Genomic DNA, 21,492 nt, shown 5'->3' with positions numbered 1-21,492 from the left:
TGCTCACCACATCCATTCCCTGCATATCCTGCTCACTACATCCATTCCCTGTATTTCCTGCTCACCACATCCATTCCCAGCCAAACCTGTTCACCACATCCATTCCCAGCACATCCTGCTCACCACATCCATTCCCTGTATATCCTGCTCACCACATCCATTCCCTGTGTATCCTGCTCACTACATCCATTCCCTGTATATACTGCTCACCACATCCATTCCCTGTATATCCTGCTCACCACATCCATTCCCTGTATATCCTGCTCAGTACATCCATTCCCTTGATATCCTGCTCACCACATCCATTCCCAGCATGTCCCGTTCACTAAATCCATTCCCAGTATATCCTGCTCACTACATCCCTTCCCTGTATATCCTGTTCACTACATCCATTCCCTGCATATCCTGTTCACTACATCCATTCCCAGTATGTCCTGCTCACTACATCCATTCCCAGTATATCCTGTTCACTACATCCATTCCCTGTATATCCTGCTGTCTGCATCCATTCCCTGTATATCCTGCTCTCGACATCCATTCCCTGGAAATCCTGCTCACCACATCCATTTCCCTGTATCCCGCTCTCTCCATCCATTCCCAGTATGTCCTGCTCACTACATCCATTCCCAGTATATCCTGCTCACCATGTCCATTCCCAGTATATCCTGTTCACTACATCCATTCCCCTCTATCCTGTGCACTACATACATTCCCTGTATATCCTGCTCTCTCCATCCATTCCCAGTATGTCCTGCTCACTACAGCCATTCCCAGTCTACCTAGCTCACTACATCCATTGCCTGTATAGCCTGTTCACAACATCCATTCCCTGTATATCCTGCTCACTCCCTCCATTCCCTGTATATCCTGTTCACCACATCCATTCCCAGTATATCCTGCTCTCTCCATCCATTCCCTGTATATCTTGCTCACTACATCCATTCCCAGTACACCCTGCTCACTAAATACATTCCCTGTATATCCTGCTCACTAAATACATTCCCTGTATATACTGCTCACTACATCCATTCCCTGTATATCCTGTTCACTACATTCATTCCCAGTACGCCCTGCTCACTATATCCATTCCCAGTATACCCTGCTCACTCTTTCCATTCCCAGTATATCCTGCTCATTGCATCCTTTCCCCAACATCCTGTTCACTACATCCATTCCCAGTATGCCCTGCTCACTACATCTATACCCAGTATGCCCTGCTCACGACATCCATTCCCCTATATCCTGTTCACTACATCCATTCCCCGATATCCTGCCCAATACATCCATTCCCAGTATACCCTGCTCCCTATATCCATTCATAGTATACCCTGCTCACTCCATCCATTCCCTGTATATCCTGTTCACTACATCCATTCCAAGTATACCCTGCTCACTACATCCATTCCATGTATATCCTGCTCTCTACATCCATTCCCAGTATATCCTGTTCACTTCATCCATTCCCAGTATATCCTGCTCTCTGCATCCATTCCCAGTATATCCTGCTCACTACATACATTCCTCCATATCCTGTTCACTGCATCCATTCCCTGTATATCCTGTTCACTGCATCCATTCCCTGTATATCCTGCTCACTGCATCCATTCCCTGTATATCTTGCTCACTACATCTATTCCCAGGATATCCTGCTCACTGCATCCAATCCCTGTATATCCTGCTCACCACGTCCATTCCCAGTATATTTTACAACTTTCAAAATAAATATATTCCACTGAGGAAAAAAGAAATGACAGCCATCCGTGGCTAAGTAAAGAAATCAAGGATAGTATCCGACTAAAAACAAGGACATATAAGGTAGCCAAACTTAGTGGGAGGATAGAAGATTGGGAATTCTTCAAAAGACAACAAAAAGTAACTAAAGGATTGATTAAGAAAGGGAAGTTAGATTATGAAAAGAAATTAGCAAAAAATATAAAAACAGATAGCAAGAGTTTCTATAGTTATATAAAAAGAAAAAGGGTGGCTAAGGCAAACGTAGGTCCCTTAGAGGATGAGACCAGGAAATTAATGGTGGGAAACATGGAGATGGCAAAAATGCTGAACAAATATTTTGTTTCAGTCTTTACAGGAGAGGACACTAAGAATATCCCAACACTGGACAAACAGGGGACTCTACGAGGGGAGGAGCTAAATACGATTAAAATCACTCAGGAGATGGTACTCAGTACTCAGTAAAATAATGGGACTCAAAGCGGATAAATCCCCTGGACCTGATGGCTTCCATCCTAGGGTCTTGAGGGAAGTGGCAGTAGGGATTGTGGATGCTTTGGTGATAGTTTTCCAAAATTCCCTGGACTCAGGAGAGGTCCCGGCAGATTGGAAAACTGCTAATGTAACAACGTTATTTAAAAAGGGTAGTAGGCAGAAGGCTGGAAATTATAGGCCAGTTAGCCTAAAATTTTGGAGTCTATTATGAAGGAGACAGTAACGGAACATTTAGATAAGCATAATTTAATAGGACAAAGTCAGCATGGCTTTATGAAGGGGAAGTCATGTCTGACAAATTTGCTTGAGTTCTTTGAGGATATAACGTACAGGGTGGATAAAGGGGAACCAGTGGACATAGTGTATTTAGACTTCCAGAAGGCATTCGACAAGGTGCCACATAAAAGATTATTACTTAAGATAAAAAATCACGGGATTGGGGGTAACATTCTGGCATGGGTGGAGGATTGGTTATCGAACAGGAAGCAGAGAGTTGGGATAAATGGTTCATTTTCGGACTGGCAACCAGTAACCAGTGGTGTTCCACAGGGGTCGGTGCTGGGTCCCCAACTCTTTACAATCTATATTAACGATTTGGAGGAGGGGACCGAGTGCAACATATCAAAATTTGCAGATGATACAAAGATGGGAGGGTAAGTAGAGAGTGAGGAGGACATAAAAAACCTGCAAGGGGATATAGACAGGCTGGGTGAGTGGGCGGAGATTTGGCAGATGCAATATAATATTGGAAAATGTGAGGTTATGCACTTTGGCAGGAAAAATCAGAGAGCAAGTTATTTTCTTAATGGCGAGAGACTGGAAAGTACTGCAGTACAAAGGGATCTGGGGGTCCTAGTGCAAGAAAATCAAAAAGTTGGTATGCAGGTGCAGCAAGTGATCAAGAAAGCCAACGGAATGTTGGCTTTTATTGCTAGGGGGATAGAATATAAAAACAGGGAGGTATTGCTGCAGTTTTATAGGGTATTGGTGAGACCGCACCTGGAATACTGCATACAGTTTTGGTCTCCATACTTAAGAAAAGACATACTTGCTCTCGAGGCAGTACAAAGAAGGTTCACTCGGTTAATCCCGGGGATGAGGGGGCGGACATATGAGGAGAAGTTGAGTAGATCGGGACTCTACTCATTGGAGTTCAGAAGAATGAGAGGCGATCTTATTGAAACATATAAGATTGTGAAGGGGCTTGATCGGGTGGATGCAGTAAGGATGTTCCCAAAGATGGGTGAAACTAGAACTAGGGGGCATAATCTTAGAATAAGGGGCTGCTCTTTCAAAACTGAGATGAGGAGAAACTTCTTCACTCAGAGGGTGGTAGGTCTGTGGAATTTGCTGCCCCAGGAAGCTGTGGAAGCTACATCATGAGATAAATTTAAAACAGAAAGAGACAGTTTTCTAGAAGTAAAGGGAATTAGGGGTTATGGGGAGCGGGCAGGAAATTGGATTTGAAGCTGAGTTCGGATCGGTCAATGCCCTGTGGGTGGCGGAGAGGGCCCAGGGGCTGTGTGGCCGGGTCCTGCTCCTACTTCTTGTGTTCTTTAGATTTGTGGTTGGGATCAGATCAGCCATGATCTTATTGAATGGCGGAGCAGGCTCGAGGGGCCGATTGGCCTACTCCTGCTCCAATTTCTTATGTTCTTATGTTCTTATTCCCAGTATATCCTGCTCACTATATCCATTCCCAGTATATCCTGCTCACTTCATCTATTCCCTGTATATCCTGTTCACTGCATCCATTCCCTGTCTTTCCTGTTCACTGCATCCATTCCCAGTATATCCTGCTCACTTTATCCATTCCCAGTATATCCTGCTCACTATATCCATTCCCAGTATATCCTGCTCACTATATCCATTCCCAGTATATCCTGCTCACTGCATCCATTCCCTGTACATCCTGTTCACTGCATCCATTCCCTGTATATCCTGTTCACTGCATCCATTCCCAGTATACCCTGCTCACTACATCCATTCCCCTTTTTCCTGCTCATTATGTCCATTCCCAGTATACCCTGCTCACTGTATCCATACCCTGTATATCCTGCTCACTACATCCATTCCCTGTACATCCTGTTCACTGCATCCATTCCCAGTGTACCCTGCTCACTACATCCATTCCCAGCATATCCTGCTCACTATATCCATTCCCAGTATACCCTGCTCACTACATCCATTCCCAGTATACCCTGCTCACTACATCCATTCCCAGCATATCCTGCTCACTACATCCATTCCCTGTATATCCTGCTCACCACATCCATTCCCTGTATATCCTGCTCACTACATCCATTCCCAGCATATCCTGCTGACTACATCCATTCCCCAATATCCTGCTCATTATATCCATTCCCATTATTCCCTTCTCACCATATCCATTCCCAGTATATCCTGTTCACTACATCAATTCCCTGTATATCCTGTTCACTAATTCTATTCCCAGCACACCCTGCTCACTACATCCATTCCCTGTATGTCCTGTTCACTGCATCCATTCCCAGCATGTGCTGTTAACTAAGTCCATTCCCTCTATATCCTGCTCACCACATCCATCCCCTGTATCCTGCTCACTTCATCCATTCCCCGATATCCTGCTCATTATATCCATTCCCTGTATATCCTGCTCACCACATCCATTCCCAGCATATCCTGCTCACCACATCCATTCCCTGTATATCCTGCTCACTGCATCCATTCCCCGATATCCTGCTCATTATATCCATTCCCAGTATATCCTGTTCACTACACCCATTCCCAGCATACCCTGCTCACTACATCCATTCCCTGTATGTCCTGTTCACTGCATCCATTCCCAGCATGTGCTGTTAACTAAATCCATTCCCTCTATATCCTGCTCAGCACATCCATTCCCTGTATATCCTGCTCACCACATCCATTCCCCTATATCCAGCTCACTCTATCCATTCCCGTATATTCTGCTCACTACATCCATTCCCCTATATCCTGCTCACTCTATCCATTCCCTGTATATCCTGCTCACTATATCCATTCCCAGTGTACCCTGCTCACTATATCCATTCCCAGTGTACACTGCTCACTACATCCATTCCCAGTATACCCTGCTCACTATATCCATTCCCAGTGTACCCTGCTCACTATATCCATTCCCAGTGTACCCTGCTCACTATATCCATTCCCAGTATACCCTGCTCACTGTATCCATTCCCTGTATATCGCTTTCACTACATCCATTCCCCTATCTCCTGCTCACTGCATCCATTCCCTTTATATCTGCTCACTATGTCGATTCCTCGTGATTGAGTTCAGTGTGTTTAAAACTCTCTTCAGTTTTAATTGGTCCGATTAGTCAATCACTCCTCAGACACTGGGTTGCTTAAAAAAAAGGCACAGTGAGGATTGTGTGTTTGTGCGATATATAATGCCCCTGCCCAAAATGCCCCACAGCAAAACATTTATTCTTCAAATCTCACTCAAGCACTATGAAAGTGTTGAAAGATTATGCTAGGTTTTGGAAATTGGATTTAGTTTATACTGACATTTTCATGTCCGCATTCTGTTCCGTTATTTTAACTGCTTTGATTGGTTTCCAGAATCTTCGATATCCTGCTCACTACATCCATTCCCTGTATATAGAATCATAGAATTGTTTCAGCACAGAAGGAGGCCATTCAGCCCATCGAGCAAGTGCCGGCTCTTTGTAAGAGCAATCTATTTAGTCCCATTCCTCCGCTCTTTCCCTGTAACCCTGCAAATTTTCTCTTCAAATATTTATCCAATTCCTTTTTGAAAGCCACAATTGAATCTGCTTCCACCACCCATTCCAGATTGTAACAACTCGCTGGGTAAAAAAGTTTTTCCTCATGTCGCCTTTGGTTCTTTTGCCAATCATCTTAAATCTGTGTCCTCTGGTTCTCAACCCTTCCGCCAATGGGGACAGTTTCTCTTTATTTTCTTTATCTAAACCTGTCATGATTTGCTCACCAAATCCATTCCCCATGTATCCTGCTCACCAAATCCATTCCCCGTGTATCCTGCTCACCAAATCCATTCCCCGTGTATCCTGCTCACCAAATCCACTCCCCGTGTATCCTGCTCACCAAATCCACTCCCCGTGTATCCTGCTCACCAAATCCACTCCCCGTGTATCCTGCTCACCAAATCCATTCCCCGTGTATCCTGATCAGTTACACACTGATTTCTCGTGCTCACAGATAGACTGTGATCTCGCGCTCGCAGTTTCACGCTGATCTCGCGCTCACAGTTTCACGCTGATCTCGCGCTCGCAGTTTCACGCTGATCTCGCGCTCGCAGTTTCACGCTGATCTCGCGCTCGCAGTTTCACGCTGATCTCGCGCTCGCAGTTTCACGCTGATCTCCAGGTCCCTGTTACACACTGATCTTTCATTCAGTAACTGATCGCTTTTGTTCACATTGACACACTGATCTCTCATTCACATTTACACACTGATCTCTCTCGCTTACCGTTACACACTGCTCTCTCATTTCATTGCACACTGCTCTTTCTCACTCACAATTACATAATGATCTCTCATTCATTTACACATTGATCTCTCACACATTTACACACTGATCTCTCACTCAGTTACGCGCTCAGTTACACACTGATCTCATTCAATCATTTTCAAAGTGATCTCTCACTCATTTACACACTGATCTCTCATTTACACACTGATCTCTCTCGCTCGGTCGCATGCTGATCTCTCTCGCTCGGTCGCACGCTGATCTCTCTCGCTCGGTCGCACGCTGATCTCTCTCGCTCGGTCGCACGCTGATCTCTCTCGCTCGGTCGCACGCTGATCTCTCTCGCTCGGTCGCACGCTGATCTCTCTCGCTCGGTCGCACGCTGATCTCTCTCGCTCGGTCGCACGCTGATCTCTCTCGCTCGGTCGCACGCTGATCTCTCTCGCTCGGTCGCACGCTGATCTCTCTCGCTCGGTCGCACGCTGATCTCTCTCGCTCGGTCGCACGCTGATCTCTCTCGCTCGGTCGCACGTTGATCTCTCTCGCTCGGTCGCACGCTGATCTCTCTCGCTCGGTCGCACGCTGATCTCACGCTCAGTTATTAATCTCCGTTGCTCACATTGACGCACTGATCTCTCGTGCTCACAGTTACACACTGATCTCTCGCGCTCACAGTTACACACTGATCTCTCGTGCTCACAGTTACACACTGATCTCTCGCGCTCTGTCCTCGCTCCCTGTCTCTCTCTCTCTCTCGCGCTCTGTCCTCGCTCCCTGTCTCTCTCTCTCTCTCGCGCTCTGTCCTCGCTCCCTGTCTCTCTCTCTCTCGTGCTCTGTCCTCGCTCCCTGTCTCTCTCTCTCTCGCGCTCTGTCTTCGCTCCCTGTCTCACTCTCGCGCTCTGTCCTCGCTCCCTGTCTCACTCTCGCGCTCTGTCCTCGCTCCCTGTCTCTCTCTCTCGCGCTCTGTCCTCGCTCCCTGTCTCTCACTCTCGCGCTCTGTCCTCGCTCCCTGTCTCTCACTCTCGCGCTCTGTCCTCGCTCCCTGTCTCTCACTCTCGCGCTCTGTCCTCGCTCCCTGTCTCTCACTCTCGCGCTCTGTCCTCGCTCCCTGTCTCTCACTCTCGCGCTCTGTCCTCGCTCCCTGTCTCTCACTCTCGCGCTCTGTCCTCGCTCCCTGTCTCACTCTAGCGCTCTGTCCTCGCTCCCTGTCTCTCTCTCTCGCGCTCTGTCCTCGCTCCCTGTCTCTCTCTCGCGCTCTGTCCTCGCTCCCTGTCTCTCTCTCTCTCGCGCTCTGTCCTCGCTCCCTGTCTCTCTCTCTCTCGCGCTCTGTCCTCGCTCCCTGTCTCTCTCTCTCGCGCTCGGTCCTCGCTCCCTGTCTCTCACTCTCGCGCTCTGTCCTCGCTCCCTGTCTCTCACTCTCGCGCTCTGTCCTCGCTCCCTGTCTCTCACTCTCGCGCTCTGTCCTCGCTCCCTGTCTCTCTCTCTCTCGCGCTCTGTCCTCGCTCCCTGTCTCTCTCTCTCTCGCGCTCTGTCCTCGCTCCCTGTCTCTCTCGCGCTGTGTCCTCGCTCCCTGTCCCTCTCGCGCTCTGTCCTCGCTCCTGTCTCTCTCTCTCTTGCGCTCTGTCCTCGCTCCCTGTCTCTCTCTCTCTTGCGCTCTGTCCTCGCTCCCTGTCTCTCTCTCTCTTGCGCTCTGTCCTCGCTCCCTGTCTCTCTCTCTTGCGCTCTGTCCTCGCTCCCTGTCTCTCTCTCTTGCGCTCTGTCCTCACTCCCTGTCTCTCTCTCTCGTGCTCTGTCTTTGCTCCCTGTCTCTCTCTCTCGTGCTCTGTCCTCGCTCCCTGTCTCTCTCTCTCGCGCTCTGTCCTTGCTCCCTGTCTCTCTCTCTCTCGCTCTATCCTTGCTCCCTGTCTCTCACTCTCGCGCTCTGTCCTCGCTCCCTACCTCACTCTCGCGCTCTGTCCTCGCTCCCTACCTCACTCTCGCGCTCTGTCCTCGCTCCCAACCTCACTCTCGCGCTCTGTCCTCGCTCCCTACCTCACTCTCGCGCTCTGTCCTCGCTCCCTGTCTCTCTCTCTCGCGCTCTGTCCTTGCTCCCTGTCTCTCTCTCTCGCCCTCTGTCCTCGCTCCCTACCTCTCTCTCTCGCGCTCTGTCCTTGCTCCCTGTCTCTCTCTCTCGCGCTCTGTCCTTGCTCCCTGTCTCACTCTCGCGCTCTGTTCTCGCTCCCTGTCTCTCTCGCGCTCTGTTCTCGCTCCCTGTTCTCGCTCCCTGTCTCACTCTCGCGCTCTGTCCTCACTCCCTGTCTCACTCTCGCGCTCTGTCCTTGCTCCCTGTCTCACTCTCGCGCTCTGTCCTCGCTCCCTGTCTCTCTCTCTCTCGCGCTCTGTCCTCGCTCCCTGTCTCTCTCTCTCTCGCGCTCTGTCCTCGCTCCCTGTCTCACTCTCGCGCTCTGTTCTCGCTCCCTGTCTCTCTCGCGCTCTGTTCTCGCTCCCTGTTCTCGCTCCCTGTCTCACTCTCGCGCTCTGTCCTCACTCCCTGTCTCACTCTCGCGCTCTGTCCTTGCTCCCTGTCTCACTCTCGCGCTCTGTCCTCGCTCCCTGTCTCTCTCTCTCTCGCGCTCTGTCCTCGCTCCCTGTCTCTCTCTCTCTCGCGCTCTGTCCTTGCTCCCTGTCTCACTCTCGCGCTCTGTCCTCGCTCCCTGTCTCTCTCTCTCTCGCGTTCTGTCCTCGCTCCCTGTCTCTCTCTCTCTCTCGCGCTCTGTCCTCGCTCCCTGTCTCTCTCTCTCGCGCTCTGTCCTCGCTCCCTGTCTCTCTCTCTCGCGCTCTGTCCTCGCTCCCTACCTCACTCTCGCGCTCTGTCCTCGCTCCCTGTCTCACTCTCGCGCTCTGTCCTCGCTCCCTATCTCACTCTCTCGCGCTCTGTCCTCGCTCCCTACCTCACTCTCGCGCTCTGTCCTCGCTCCCTGTCTCACTCTCGCGCTCTGTCCTCGCTCCCTGTCTCACTCTCGCGCTCTGTCCTCGCTCCCTACCTCACTCTCGCGCTCTGTCCTCGCTCCCTGTCTCACTCTCGCGCTCTGTCCTCGCTCCCTATCTCACTCTCTCGCGCTCTGTCCTCGCTCCCTATCTCACTCTCTCGCGCTCTGTCCTCGCTCCCTATCTCACTCTCTCGCGCTCTGTCCTCGCTCCCTGTCTCACCCACGCGCTCTGTCCTCACTCCCTGTCTCACTCTCGCGCTCTGTCCTCGCTCCCTGTCTCACTCTCGCGCTCTGTCCTCGCTCCCTGTCTCACTCTCGCGCTCTGTCCTCGCTCCCTGTCTCACTCTCGCGCTCTGTCCTCGCTCCCTATCTCTCTCTCGCGCTCTGTCCTCGCTCCCTACCTCTCTCTCTCGCGCTCTGTCCTCGCTCCCTGTCTCACTCTCGCGCTTTGTCCTCGCTCCCTGTCTCTCTCTCGCGCTCTGTCCTCGCTCCCTATCTCACTCTCGTGCTCTGTCCTCGCTCCCTGTCTCACTCTCGCGCTCTGTCCTCGCTCCCTACCTCACTCTCGCGCTCTGTCCTCGCTCCCTATCTCACTCTCGCGCTCTGTCCTCGCTCCCTGTCTCACTCTCGCGCTCTGTCCTCGCTCCCTGTCTCACTCTCGTGCTCTGTCCTCGCTCCCTACCTCACTCTCGCGCTCTGTCCTCGCTCCCTACCTCACTCTCGTGCTCTGTCCTCGCTCCCTGTCTCACTCTCGCGCTTTGTCCTCGCTCCCTATCTCTCGCGCTTTGTCCTCGCTCCCTATCTCTCGCGCTTTGTCCTCGCTCCCTACCTCACTCTCACGCTCTGTCCTTGCTCCCTACCTCACTCTCGTGCTCTGTCCTTGCTCCCATCCTCACTCTCAGTTGTTCACCGATCTCAGTTACTGCTCTCACTCTCAGTTCCTTGTTCTCTATCTCACTCTGTTGCACCCTGCATGCTTATTCTCACTCTTGCTGTTTTTGTTACAAACTTGTCTGTCTGAGTTACGCACTGACATCAGTTGCTCATCCACATGCACCCACACAATTATATCCTGGCCCACTCATTGTTGCATCTTTCTCTCTCCCACATTCATGCACACTGGTCTGTGTTGTGCTCTTCATTTCTCACACCCACAGTTAAACACTTCGCTTGTGCTCCCTCTCTGCCCTCTCTATCTCTGTGTCTCTCTTCTCCCTCTATCTGTTCTTCTCTCCCCCTTGTCCCCTCCTTCCCCTTTCTTTCCTTCTTCGTCCTCTCTCTCTCTGCCCTCTCTCTCCTCTCTCTCCCACTCCCATGCACTCTCCCCCTGTCCCTGACTGTCAGTCTCTTTTTTCTCTGCCTCGTTGTCTCTCACTTCTTTGCTGATTTTCCTGTTCAGTGAAAAAGATTGAGCCTTTCTTCCTCTCTAAAATGTTAGTGTGTTTCCACAATTGCACAGTAACCTTTCTCTGACTCTCTCTTGTTCCTTCTCCCTTGTTCTGCCTCACTGTCCTTCACTTTCTGTGTATCTCTCTCAACCACTCTCATCCTCGCAACCCCTCTTATTCTCTCTCTCATTCTTTCTATCTGTCTGTCTCCCCATTGTTGTCCGTGTTTCTCATGTTCTTGTGCTCTCTCTTCTCGGTGCACACTCTAAATTTTCATTCATTCATTCTCTCTCGTGCTGTCTGGTGGTTTATCTCTTTCTCTCTCTTTTACTCTCTGTGTCTTTTCATCGCTATGTGTCCCACTCTGCAAATCTGTCTATGTTGCTTTCTCTTCTCTCTCTCACTCTATCTTTCTGTCTGTGTGCATCTCTCTCGCTCTATCTACATTTCACTGTGTCTCTCTCTCTCCATCTCTCTCTCATTGACTGTCTGTCTGTCTCTCTCTGTCTGTCTGACTGTCTGTCTGTTTTCTGTGTTCCTTCCACTCCCTCTGTCTCCCTCACTACCTGTGATTCTGCCTTTGTTTCTCTCTGCCTCTTCGTCTGTGTGTATCTCTGTCTTTCTCTCTATGTCTGTCTGTGTGTGTATCTCACTCTGTCTGTTTTTATATATGTCTCTCTCTCTGCCTCTGAATCTCTCTCTGTCTGTGTGTGTGTGTGTGTGTGTGTGTGTGTCTCTCTCTCTTTCTGTCTCTCTCTCTCTCCCTCTCTGTGCGCCTCTCCCTCTCTGTGCGCCTCTCCCTCTCTGTGCGCCTCTCCCTCTCTGTGCGCCTCTCCCTCTCTGTGCGCCTCTCCCTCTCTGTTTCTCTCTCTGACTCTGTGTGTGTCCCTTGCTCTCTGACAGGTCCTGGACAATGCTCTGGAGATTGAACAGTTTATTGCGAGATATGAATCACTCGCATCTGAACTCCTGGACTGGATTGAACAAACCATCACTGTCATCAGCAATCAGCGATTTGCAAACTCATTAACTGGAGTTCAACAGCAGCTACAAGTCTTCACCACCTACTGCACTGTGGAGAAACCATTCAAGTAGGCACTGGGCATCATCACGGGCGGAGTGCGGCCGCGACTGTGCGCGGGCGGAGTGCGGCCGCGACTGTGCGCGGGCGGAGTGCGGCCGCGACTGTGCGCGGGCGGAGTGCGGCCGCGACTGTGCGCGGGCGGAGTGCGGCCGCGACTGTGCGCGGGCGGAGTGCGGCCGCGACTGTGCGCGGGCGGAGTGCGGCCGCGACTGTGCGCGGGCGGAGTGCGGCCGCGACTGTGCGCGGGCGGAGTGCGGCCGCGACTGTGCGCGGGCGGAGTGCGGCCGCGACTGTGCGCGGGCGGAGTGCGGCCGCGACTGTGCGCGGGCGGAGTGCGGCCGCGACTGTGCGCGGGCGGAGTGCGGCCGCGACTGTGCGCGGGCGGAGTGCGGCCGCGACTGTGCGCGGGCGGAGTGCGGCCGCGACTGTGCGCGGGCGGAGTCTCCCATCTTCCTCACTTCCTATCCCACATTAAGTCCCAATCGCCCATCACCTCTGTCCTCACTGCCCCCTGCCCCCAGTCCTTGAATATATTAGGTTGGAAATCATTGTCCTTGTCTATGAATCCCTCCACATCCCCCCAGCGATCTGCGCAAGCACCTCCAGCCCTGTATCTTCTCCCGGGGCTTGTTGGGGGAGATCCTGGACTTCACAGGAAGGTCCTTGCTTTACGTCCTTGATGCCTCACTGTGGTCCTCATGCCCATTGAGAGCTGGCGAGAGAGCCCTAGAGTGAGGGATTCACGTCCACTTTCTGTAATGGGAGCTGAAGAGCTTTGGACGATGAATTTGTTTGGTCTGTTGGAGGAGGATGGGCACTTGCTGCTAACGTCCACACTCCGGGCCTCTTGTCCGGATATGCAAACGAGCCCGTTCCGGGTAATTTGTGTTGGACCAGCGGCGAGGGCTGGCGGGAGTTCCGCCCGTCGCGTTGAAGCTGGCCAAGTGAGGACCTTGGTGTTTCCAGGCCAATGTTTCTCCAACTCCAGCCTTCTGTGCATCTCCTCCGATCGCCCACCATTGGTGGCAGAAGTTTAAGAATGGCCTGTCCCTCAGGGATTGGTGCGCTGCACCATTGATCGAACCCTCCCCTCTGGAATCCTCTTCCAGCTGCCTGCTCACCACCTTTTCAAAACCTTCCAAAGTCGCATCTCTTTAGCTAAGGTTTCTCTCACATCTCTAATCTCTCTTCCTAGCTTGGCTTTGATTTCCATTTCTGATGCCCATGTGAGAAGCCCCTTGAAGTCCCTGTAATCTAGTGGTTGCTCCTGTCTTTGTTTAATGGCTGTGGTTGTGCTGTTTATGACAGTAACTCTTGGGTTTAACTTGCCCTTACCCAGCGATACTGAGCTGTACCCTAGAGACTTGTGTTGAGGGCGGATCGTTGAATCATTGCCTATTTGTAGGTAGCAGGGAATTGTATTGCCAGCAGATTGTGTGTAAGCAGTCAAAGAGCCTCAGCTACAAGATCTAGAGCAGGAAATTCCTGAGCAGTTGCACATCTTACGACCATTTGATAAAGAAAGAAAGGCGTCCCAATGTGCTTCACAGCCAATGAAGTATTTTTGAAGTGTAGTCACTGTTGTAATGTAGGAAACGGGGCAGCCAATTTTCACACAGCAAGATCCCACAAACAGCAATGAGATAATGACCAGATCATCTGTTCCAGTGATGGTGGTTGAGGGATAAATATTGGCCAGGACACTGGGGAGAACTCCCCTGCTCATCTTCAAAATAGTGCCATGAGATCGTTTACATCCAACTGAGAAGGCAGGCGAGGCCTCGGTTTAACATCTCATCCAAAAGGCGGCACCTCCGACAGTGCAGCACTCCCTCAGTTCCGCACTGGAGCGTCAGCCTGGATTTTGTGCCCCAATATCTGGAGTGGGACTTGAACCCACACCTTCTGACTCAGAGGCAAAAGTGCAACGCACTGAGCCACGGCTGAGGCTGGTGTGAGATCTGTGACCTTATCTGGAGTTGTCCCTCCCTGGGTCAGAAATAGTGCTCAGATCAACTTCAGTGATTGTGAGAACTGTTTGCTTGGTTAGGCTGTGACTGCACACAGGATAAAACCCCATTTATATGTGAAGACGACAGTTCCTTTGTGTGGTGCTCTCGGCTGAAGTGCTTTCTGTATAATCTGTTCAGGTTTGAGGAGAAGGGGAATCTGGAGGTGCTGCTTTTCACCATTCAGAGCAAACTCAGGGCAAACAATCAAAAGCTTTACCTTCCAAACGAGGGCAAGCTGATCTCCGACATCAACAAGGTGAGTGAGGGCTGACTGATCCTCGACTCTTCTCCACGGTCCCAATGATGGCTCCAGCGTGATGCAGTCGCTGCTGTTTGTGTTTGAGCAGCGGTCCAATCCTCTCCTCTCCCTCCCTGGCGCCTCAGCTGATGCAGGCCGTGTGTAACTGAGGCAGAGGCCCGTGGGTCAATGCCTGGGCTGGGCTGGGCTGGGCTGGACAGTGTTGGGGTGGGTCTCCGCTAAGGATGGGAATTCCCACCCCCGATCACTCAGTGACTGCAGGTTCGGAAGTGCACAGATGAGCCACAGGGGGTGGGGGAGGGGAGGGTACGTGCGGGGGAGGGGAGGGTACGTGCGGGGGAGGGGAGGGTACGTGCGGGGGAGGGGAGGGTACGTGCGGGGGAGGGGAGGGTACATGCGGGGGAGGGGAGGGTATGTGCGAGGAGGGGGGCAGGGTGAATGTGCTGGGGGATGAGCCCAGTGTTATCGGGCTGTCCCTCCAGAATTACAATGTCCTCCCACCGGTGGTTATAGCTTCATGTAACATTATTATTGCAGGTCTAGTTTTGTAATGAACAATCCAGGTGATTTAGTTTCTGTGTCCCTGTTATTACTCTCTCACTCTCTTCGTTTCTGTCTGTCTCTCTCTCTCTCTCTGTGTCTCTCTCTCTCTCCTTCTCTCTCCTCTCTCTCTCTCTGTCTCTCTTTCTCTCCCTCTCCTTCCCTCTCTCCCTCTCTCTGTCTGTCTGTCTCTATCTGTCTCTTTCACTCAGTCTCTTTCAGTCCTTTTTCACTCTGTATCACACTCCCTATATATTGTCTGTCTCTCTCTATCTCTCTGTCTCTTTCTGTCTCTCTCGTCTGTCTCTGTCTCTGTCTCTCTCTCTCTGTGTCTCTGTCTGTCTTTCTCTGTCTGTTTTTCTTTCTCTGTCTGTTTTTCTTTCTCTGTCTGTTTTTCTTTCTCTGTCTGTTTCTCTTTGTCTGTCTCTCTGTCTCTGTCTCTCTCTCTCTCGTCTCTCTCGTCTGTCTGTTGCTCTCGTCTGTCTGTCGCTCTCGTCTGTCTCTCTGTCTCCCTCTCTGTCTCCCTCTCTGTCTCCCTCTCTGTCTCCCTCTCTGTCTCCCTCTCCCTCTCTGTCTCCCTCTCTGTCTCCCTCTCTGTCTGTCTCTGTCTGTCTCTCTCTCTGTCTCTCTCTCTGTCTCTCTCTGTCTGTCTCTCTCTGTCTGTCTCTCTCTGTCTGTCTCTCTCTGTCTGTCTCTCTCTGTCTGTCTCTCTCTGTCTGTCTGTCTCTGTCTGTCTCTCTCTCTCTGTCTGTCTCACTCTGTCTCACTCTGTCTCTCTCTCTCTCTCTCTCTCTCTCTCTCAGTTGTAGGTTTGCCCACTGCTGTACTAATTCCTGATCTATGTGATTTTTGGTCTTAGGCCTGGGAGAGACTGGAGAAGGCGGAACATGAACGTGAGGTGGCATTGCGGAATGAGCTGATTCGCCAGGAGAAGCTGGAGCAGTTGGCACACCGCTTTGATCACAAAGCCGCGATGCGTGAGACCTGGCTGAACGAGAACCAGCGGCTCATCTCCCAGGTGGGTGGTCCGTGCGTCGCGTGGCGCTGAGAGCAATCCCGGACTCCAACCCGGATCGTCACGTTCCATTGTGGAGGCTGAGGAATTGGTGGCGAGGAAGGGTTGGTGGCCTGCCCCGGTATTAGCTCACTCTGTACTGGTGATGAGAATTCACCGAGTCTAAACCTGGCTCAGGTCGCCGGCTGAATTATTTACTGAGTTGCTGATGCTGGCGGCTGTGGTTTGCTCCAATTTTTGAAAAGATCACAAATTTTATAGGATTAAGTCCTGATGTCCTTTTTTAAAAAATTCATTCTGGGGATATGGATGTTGCTGGTAAGGCTGAAATTTAGTGCCTTGAGATGGTGGTGGGCCTTCTTGAACCACCTACTTGAACTATAGAGGTTCAAAACTAGAGGTCGTAAATATAAAATAGTCGCTAATAAATTCAATAAGGAACTCAGGAGAAACGTCTTTCCCCAAAGAGTGGTCAGAATGTGGAACTCGCTACTACAAGGAGTAGATGAGGCAAATAGAATAGATGCATATAAGGGGAAGCTAGATAAACACATGAGGGAGAAAGGGAATAGAAGGATATCCTGATAGTTAGATGGAGCATAAATGCCGGCATAGACCAGTTGGCCGAATGGCCTGTTTCTGTGTTGTAGTTTTGATGTACCGCGATGTAACACTGCAGACCGTGTGGCGAAGGTGCTCCCACAGTGCTGTTAGGTAGGGAGTTCCAGGATTTTGACCCAGTGACGATGAAGGAATGGCCGATATATGTTTACTTTCATCTGCCACGTGTCTGCCCATTTCACCAGCCTGTCTATGTCCTCTTGAAGTCGATCACTATCCTCCTCACTCTTCACTATCCTTCCAAGTTTTGTGTCGTCTGCAAATTTTGAAATTGTGCCCTGAACACCCAAGTCATTAATATATCAAAAAAAGTAGTGGTCCCAGCACCGACCCCTGGGGAACACCACTGTACACCTCCCTCCAGTCCAAAAAACAACTACACTCTACCACCACTACTCTCTGTTTCCTGTCACTTAGCCAATTTCGTATCCATGCTGCCACTGCCCCTTTTATTCCACGGGCTTCAACTTTGATGACAAGCCTATTGTGTGGCACTTTATCAAACGCCTTTTGAAAGTCCATATACACATCAACCGCATTGCCCTCATCAACCCTCTCTGTTACCTCATCAAAAAATTCAATCAAGTTGGTTAAACACGATTTGTCTTTAACAAATCCGTGCTGGCTTTCCTTAATTAATTCACACTTGTCCAAGTGACTGTTAATTTTGTCCTGGATTATCGTTTCTAAAAGTTTCCCCACTACCGAGATTAAACCGACTGGCCTGTAGTTGCCGGGTTTATCCTTACACCCTTTTTTGGACACGGGTGACACATTTGCAATTCTCCAGTCCTCTGGCACCCAGGACACTGCCCTGAGGAACTCCTGCAGCGATGTCCTGGGGCTGAGACAATTGGCCTCCAACAAACACAACCATCTTCCTTTTTGCTAAGTATGACTCCAGCCACTGGAGAGTTTTCCCCCTGATCCCCATTGACTTCAGTTTTACTGGGGTTCCTTGATGCCGCACTCGGGATATACCGGGTCAGGAGGTTACAGATTGTGGTGGATACAATTCTGCTTGTTCTGATGGCCCACAGCACCTCATGGATGCCCAGTTTTGAACTTCTAGATCTGTTCTTAATCTGTCCCATTTAGCACAGTGTTAGTTCCACATGACACGATGGAGGGTGTTCTCATTGTGAAGACAGGACTTGGTCTCCACAAGGTCTGTGCGGTGGTCACTCCTACCAATACCGTCATGGACAGATGCATCTGTGACAGCTTGATTGGTGAGGATGAGGCCAAGTCAGTTAATTGATTCTCTCACCACCTGCCGCATGCCCAGTCTGGCAGCTATGTCCTTCAGGACTTGACCAGCTCGGTTAGTGGTGGTGCTACCGAGCCACTCTTGGTGATGGACATTGAAGTCCCCCCAGAGTACATTCTGTGCTTTTGCTACCCTCAGAGCTTCATTTCAGTGATGTTCAACAAGGAGGAGGACTGATTCATCAGCTGAGGGAGGGCGGTAGGTGGTGAATGAGCAGGAGGTTTCCTTGTTCATGTTTGCCCTGTAGCCATGACAACTCATGGGGTCCGGACTCTACGTTGAGGAATGTTGAAACACCGCGCACCCAATACAGGACCGAGAAACACCACAGACCCAATACAGGACCGAGAAACACCACACACCCAATACAGGACCGAGAAACACCACACACCCCAATACAGGACCGAGAAACACCACACACCCAATACAGGACCGAGAAACACCACAGACCCAATACAGGACCGAGAAACACCACAGACCCAATACAGGACCGAGAAACACCGCACACCCAATACAGGACCGAGAAACACCACACACCCAATACAGGACCGAGAAACACCACACACCCAATACAGGACCGAGAAACACCACACACCCAATACAGGACCGAGAAACACCACACACCCCAATACAGGACCGAGAAACGCCGCGCACCCAATACAGGACCGAGAAACACAACATGAAGTGTTTGAGGAGCTGAAATGGTGGAGCTGTTGTCTGAGCTCTGATTCTCGTCACTTCCTCCTTCAGGATAACTTTGGCTATGATCTTCCAGCGGTGGAAGCTGCAATGAAGAAGCACGAAGCTATAGAGGCCGATGTTTCTTCCTACAAGGAGCGAGTGCAGGTGATCACAGAACTAGCTGTGGAACTGGACACGGAGAAGTACTATGACATCAAACGCATCTCCGCACAGAAAGACAACATCCTGCGACTGTGGAGTTTCCTGCAGGAGACACTGACTGCTCGCAGGACACGGCTCGAAATCAACCTGTCCCTGCAGAAAATCTTCCAGGAGATGGTTCACATGATCGATTGGATGGAGGAGATGCAGGTGAGGAGGTCCCAACCTACCACCACTCAGCTCCCAACCTACCACCACTCAGCTCCCAACCTACCACCACTCAGCTCCCAACCTACCACCACTCAGCTCCCAACCTACCACCACTCAGCTCCCAACCTACCACCACTCAGCTCCCAACCTACCACCACTCAGCTCCCAACCTACCACCACTCAGCTCCCAACCTACCACCACTCAGCTCCCAACCTACCACCACTCAGCTCCCAACCTACCACCACTCAGCTCCCAACCTACCACCACTCAGCTCCCATCCCCCACCCACCAGCTCCCATCCCCCACCCACTCAGCTCCCATCCCCCACCCACCAGCTCCCATCCCCCACCCACCAGCTCCTATCAACCTTGCTCTGGAATTCCCTCCCTAAACCCCTCTGCTCTGTACCTCGGTGGGGAGGGAGGTGGGGGAGTGCGGTGGAGGGGGGAGAGAGTTGGGGGGGCACGGGAGAGGGGGAAGAGGTGGGGAGAGAAGCAGGGTGGGGAGGTAATGGGGGCATTTCATTTTGTACTGACCATGCATTCCTGGGACTGATCCACCAGCGCAATTGTTCATTTTAGTTCTGAGATTGATAGATTTTTGTTAACCAAGGGTATTAAGGGATATGGGGCTAAGGTGGGTAAATGGAGTTAGGTCACAGAGCAGCCATGACCTCAATGAATGGCGGAACTGGCTCGAGAGGATAAATGACCTTCTCCTGTTGCTATGTTCCACTTTGGACTGACAGTGTGTTCCTGGGAGTGATCCACTTTTGCTGGAGGAAAATAACTTTCACTGGCGATGTGAAGACTAAGGGGAGACAGTGGGCTGGAAATTGCACTGAGCGGAGACAAGATGTCGTGAGCTGCTCGGAGCTAACTAACTAACTCACCCACACATTTTTTGTGGGTTTCTGAGCTTTAATTGAGAGCTGCAAAAAGATCAGCGATCGTTCCCGGGCTTCTCTGAGCTGTGAGAGGAGGAAAGGACCGCTATGCCCCCTCCACCAATCAGACCGAAGCAAGCCAAGCTGTGAGAACCAGGAAGCAAAAGCTATTAAAATCGGCAGGAATGACACTCCACAGTTAATTTTTAGTGCCAGAGAGGTTGTTTGGCAGTCATTAATACTTACCATGCCATTTAAAGTCAGTTTAGACCTGATTATAACTCAGTGTACCTGTCTTCTGGCGCGATTAGTTAGTTTCTAGCTGGGCAGAAGAGCAAGTTGGCGCTGGTCCATTGATTCCAGCCTGCGCAATCCCTTAAAGTGAAGCTGTCAGATCAGCAGAGAATCGGGAAGAGCACGTTCTGGATTTTCCCCTTCGACTGTGTTGGCCGGAACTTGTTCTTCAATTTGCCCTGAAATAACGGGGAGCGCTGTTAGGCTCAACATTATTTACCAGCAGTTCCTGGCCCATTATCTGCGGTCCTCTGAATGATGAAAGGTTTCTCTGAGGGGGAAAATAAACAGGTTATTTAACTTGAGCAATGAGCGCGGAGGGATTGGACCAAGCTCACTGCGGGCGGGGGGTGGTGGGACGAGGATAGGACCAAGCTCACTGCGGGCGGGGGGTGGTGGGACGGGGATAGGACCAAGCTCACTGCGGGCGGGGGGTGGTGGGACGGGGATAGGACCAAGCTCACTGCGGGCGGGGGGTGGTGGGACGGGGATAGGACCAAGCTCACGGGCCCGAGATGAACAGGCAGTGTGAGGAGGTGGAGTAACACGGAGTCTGGGTGGAGGGGCTGCACTGACTCAGTGACTTAACTCGCATGAGCCTTTCTTGATCTTTTCTACAGATTTTGTTATCGTGGAAAGATTTGGGGAAGCACTTGTTGGAAGTGGAGGATCTGCTTCAGAAACACGGCCTCCTGGAAGCGGATATTTCAGTGCAGGCAGAACGAGTGAAAGGCCTCAATAAAGCAGCACTCGAGTTCACTGAAGTGGAAGGTCAGTGCGGAACCTCGCATTACCTGCAGACGGGAGGAGTTCAGTGAGCAGTGATTTCCACAGTATGGAAAACTCCAATGTTTAATGAAATGAATGGTTATTAGCAACAGGGTCAGCAACCCGTTTGATTTAGACTTGAGGGGCAGCACCAACAGATTTGAAGTTTGTTTAATTGTGTTTGATCAGTGTGTTAAACAAGGAGCTTAAACTTATCGAAGGATTAGGAAGATGGTGAGTGGCTCTGGGCTCCCGATCCCAAGCTCTGTAAACCCACATAGTATCATGGTAGGTACAGCACAGGACGACCGGTGTAGCTCGTCCAGTGATACCGACCGGTGTAGCTCGTCCAATGATACCGACCGGTGTAGCTCGTCCAGTGATACCGACCGGTGTAGCTCGTCCAGTGATACCGACCGGTGTAGCTCGTCCAGTAATACCGACCGGTGTAGCTCGTCCAGTGATACCGACCGGTGTAGCTCGTCCAGTGATACCGACCGGTGTAGCTCGTCCAGTGATGCCGACCGGTGTAGCTCGTCCAGTGATGCCGACCGGTGTAGCTCGTCCAGTCATACCGACCGGTGTAGCTGTCCACTGATACCGACTGATGTAGCTGTCCAATGATACCGA

The 21,492-nt window shown here is 51.1% G+C and overlaps 1 protein-coding gene across 2 annotated transcripts in view; it reads left to right on the top strand.

The window, feature by feature from the left end:
- LOC137306094 (spectrin beta chain, non-erythrocytic 1-like) overlaps positions 1–21,492 on the top strand; it is a 321,761-nt gene that overhangs the window by 98,635 nt on the left and 201,634 nt on the right. For both annotated transcript variants that reach the window (XM_067975159.1, XM_067975160.1), the window contains exons 9-13: positions 11,963–12,150; positions 14,294–14,411; positions 15,814–15,972; positions 18,611–18,913; positions 20,715–20,865. In XM_067975159.1, coding sequence (XP_067831260.1) covers positions 11,963–12,150; positions 14,294–14,411; positions 15,814–15,972; positions 18,611–18,913; positions 20,715–20,865 — 919 coding nt within the window. The remainder of the gene's footprint in view (positions 1–11,962; positions 12,151–14,293; positions 14,412–15,813; positions 15,973–18,610; positions 18,914–20,714; positions 20,866–21,492) is intronic.

Source organism: Heptranchias perlo, chromosome 41, assembly GCF_035084215.1.
Source record: "Heptranchias perlo isolate sHepPer1 chromosome 41, sHepPer1.hap1, whole genome shotgun sequence".
NCBI classification, from domain to species: Eukaryota; Metazoa; Chordata; class Chondrichthyes; order Hexanchiformes; family Hexanchidae; genus Heptranchias; species Heptranchias perlo.
The sequence above is the reverse complement of the archived record's forward strand: the minus strand, read 5'-3'. Positions and strand labels throughout refer to the sequence as shown.